The sequence below is a fragment of the Cynara cardunculus genome, assembly GCF_001531365.2.
Source record: "Cynara cardunculus var. scolymus isolate 2C chromosome LG 2, CcrdV1, whole genome shotgun sequence".
In the NCBI taxonomy this organism is placed as follows: domain Eukaryota; kingdom Viridiplantae; phylum Streptophyta; class Magnoliopsida; order Asterales; family Asteraceae; genus Cynara; species Cynara cardunculus.
In genome coordinates, this window is record NC_037529.1 from 69,259,679 (window position 1) to 69,263,198 (window position 3,520).

Sequence of the window (3,520 nt, forward strand, 5' to 3'; positions counted from 1 at the left end):
AATTTATTTTAAAATTAAAAATAAATTATAGAATGATAATTTCACCATAAGTGTTTGGGGGTTTCATTTCATTACACCTACACCCTAACAACACTTTCACATTTTTACTCTAATTCCTTTTTTATTTTAAAAGAATAAATAAAGTATTTTTAGAAAAGTGAACATTCGGGGGTTTCATTACCAAACCGTTAGATTAGATCCGCATACGTGTACAGTTTTGGCCACCACATTCCACATATCATATACATATATATATATATGTGCCACCACATTTCAACTCTCCTATCGATCGACAGCGGCAGCGGCAGCGGCAGCCACCACGCTTACCAAACCCTTCCATTCCAAATACGAATGGCCTTCTCATCCGCAACCCCACTTCACAGAATCACCGCCATTTCTTCTTCTTCTTCTTCTTCTTCACCGTTTTTCAAACCTTACCCTTCCCAACTATCCCTTCAATTCAACAAGATTGCCTCCTGCTCACCCAAGTCCTTTGCCCTCGCTAACCACCAAATGGGGCTGGACAAGGCTCCCGTTCTTCATGATCTCTCCATCCTCCAGCGCCCTGATTCTCTCGGCCGTTTTGGTAAGTATGGCGGCAAGTATGTTCCTGAAACCCTAATGTATGCTCTCTCCGAGCTTGAATCCGCTTTTAAAGCCCTCGCCACCGACCATCAATTCCAGGTTATTCACTTTCTCTTAATTCATCTCTTCTCCTTTCACTTCATCTTTTCATATCGTCCGATTCATCTTTATGATTTTAGCTTCTCATGTTTATTCACCCAAACTATCACCACTTAAATGCTACGTTTTTACACTAGCACTTATTCATTCGTATTTTACTTACCTACTAGTAGAATATTTAGAAACTTTTGGGCAATATTACTGGAGCTGAAAATTGTGCTACCTACCTATGAAACCTCTTCCTTTTTGTTTGGTTTGTGGCATGTTATTTTGTGCTAAATTATGGAGGAAAAAAATGATGCAAGTGCAGAAGGAATTGGATGGGATATTGAAGGACTATGTTGGTAGGGAAAGCCCTCTTTATTTTGCACAACGGCTTACAGAGCATTATAAACGTCCCAACGGTGAAGGACCTGAAATCTATCTTAAGAGAGAAGATCTTAACCATACTGGTGCCCATAAGATCAACAATGCTGTTGCACAAGCCCTGCTGGCCAAGAAGTTAGGGAAAGAACGAATCATTGCCGAAACTGGTGCTGGACAGCATGGAGTTGCAACCGCCACTGTATGTGCACGCTTTGGATTGCAATGCATCATCTATATGGGTGCTCAAGATATGGAAAGACAAGCCCTTAATGTATTCAGAATGAAGCTCCTTGGAGCAGAGGTTTGTTTACCCTTCTACTTTTCATCTTCATTCTTGGGTTCAAGAAACTTCTCTTCACTTTCAGAGTTCCATAATCACCGTTTTGAGTAAACAGAGACAAGTCTGTTGCTACTTCGATGTGATATCTTGCTGCAATGTGACCACTCACTGTGATTGTTAAATCATATAGGTTAGAGCTGTTCATTCAGGGACAGCCACACTGAAGGATGCTACATCTGAGGCCATAAGAGACTGGGTGACCAATGTGGAAACAACTCATTACATCTTGGGCTCAGTTGCTGGACCACACCCTTACCCCATGATGGTAAGGGAGTTCCATGCAGTAATTGGTAAAGAAACGAGAAAGCAAGCATTGGAAAAATGGGGTGGAAGACCAGATGTTTTGGTTGCTTGTGTTGGTGGCGGATCAAATGCTATGGGGCTGTTCCATGAGTTCGTTGATGACAAAGATGTTAGAATGATCGGAGTAGAGGCTGCAGGTTTTGGCCTAGACAGTGGAAAGCATGCAGCTACCTTAACAAAGGGAGAGGTTGGGGTGTTACATGGAGCCATGAGCTATTTGTTACAGGATGATGATGGACAAATCATCGAGCCTCATTCTATTAGTGCAGGGTAAACAAAACAAAATTTACTGCTTTAGTCTATGTGATCCCGCTTGCTTTCTTCACCATCTTCTCCTTGATCTCAAATCGTTTGGTTTTGTAGGCTGGACTACCCAGGAGTTGGACCTGAGCACAGCTTTCTAAAAGATACTGGGCGTGCTGAATATTATAGCATTACTGATGAGGAAGCATTGGAAGGTACATGGTCTCTTCTTTCTAGAAGTATGGATTATATGGAGTCTTGTCTCATATTCTTTTAATTGTTTGTTTTCAGCATTTAAGAGACTGTCTAGATTAGAAGGCATAATCCCAGCTTTGGAGACATCTCATGCACTGGCTTATCTAGAGAAACTGTGCCCAACCCTTCCTAATGGCACAAAGGTTGTCCTTAACTGCAGTGGTAGAGGAGACAAGGATGTTCATACTGCCATCAAGCATCTGCAGGTTTAATAGTGTGTGTTTTTGCTGTTCAACCACCAAAAGATTCATGACATTTGTGTCATTATATTGTTTAATCCCATCCTTGATTGGAAGATGAAGGCTTTTTCTTGAAAGTGACAGTACTTGCAATGTTTTCTTATTATGTTCATGCCCTTGCTTCCATTTTGCAAGTCTTGATTGATCTGTTTACTTATCACATGTAGTAAATCACATTCATTCATCTTCTCACAAATATTTCCATGTTGGAATCTTAAAAAAAAAAAACTCAGGGGCTGTTTGTTTGGCTCTTAATGGTTCCATTAAGAGCCAACCTCTTAATCGCTAAGAGGTCAAGGCTGTTTGGGAAAAAAAAAATACTCTGAATGGTTACATTTTACCTCTTAACCATTTTGCATCCAGGGGCTTTCTAAACCATTCAGACTCTTCTTTTTCCATATTTGCCCTCTCCCCCAACATCTCCCCCACCCTCTCGTCGCCTCCTCCCCCCACCTTACGAATACGATCGCCCTCTCCCCCAACCAGAGTGTCGTTCGTCGCCACCGTCGTTCAAAGACCCTCCCGTCGTTCAAAGACCCTCCCCCACCGTCGCCACCGTCGTTCAAAGACCCTCCCCCACCCTCTCGTCGCCGGACTCGCACAGCCCCTTCTATACAGCACGCCCTTCACATCGCCTCCCACCCCCACGATCGTTGGTCTTCGTCTTCCCCCTCCCCGATCATCGCTCTTCCGGTTGCCATCTCCGGTCGCTCTTCCGGTCGCCGTCTCCGGTCTTCCAGCAGCTCGTATTTCCTCGCTTCCTACCGTATTTCCTCGTATTTCCGTCGCCGTCTCCCCTTCAGTCATAAGGTTCCTTTTTCTTTCTTTCTTCTTCTTCATGTGTGGTGAATGATTGTCTTTGATGTAGGCTTGATCTTATTTGCAACTAATTGATGTTCAGACTTTTGGTTGATCATGATTGACCTAATTCACCGCCTTGACTGGGATTTGATAGGACAATTGTAACAGGATTATGGATTATTGATGATATAACTAGGGTTTATAGCTTAGTGATATATGTGCATTGATGATTGCTTATTAGGCAGAGGGACCAGAAGGAGATCTAGATGAAGTTACACACAGGGTTTAT

General features: G+C 42.8%; 1 protein-coding gene across 1 annotated transcript; it reads left to right on the forward strand.

Annotated features, from left to right (window-relative positions):
* The first annotated feature begins 351 nt into the window (after positions 1-351).
* On the forward strand, positions 352-2,583 carry LOC112507246 (tryptophan synthase beta chain 1). The gene is made up of 5 exons (XM_025111731.1): positions 352-684; positions 995-1,351; positions 1,521-1,963; positions 2,057-2,151; positions 2,228-2,583. Exons 1-5 carry the CDS (start codon positions 352-354, stop codon positions 2,401-2,403), a joined length of 1,404 nt encoding a protein of 467 aa, XP_024967499.1. The 3' UTR covers positions 2,404-2,583.
* The last annotated feature ends 937 nt before the right edge of the window (positions 2,584-3,520 follow it).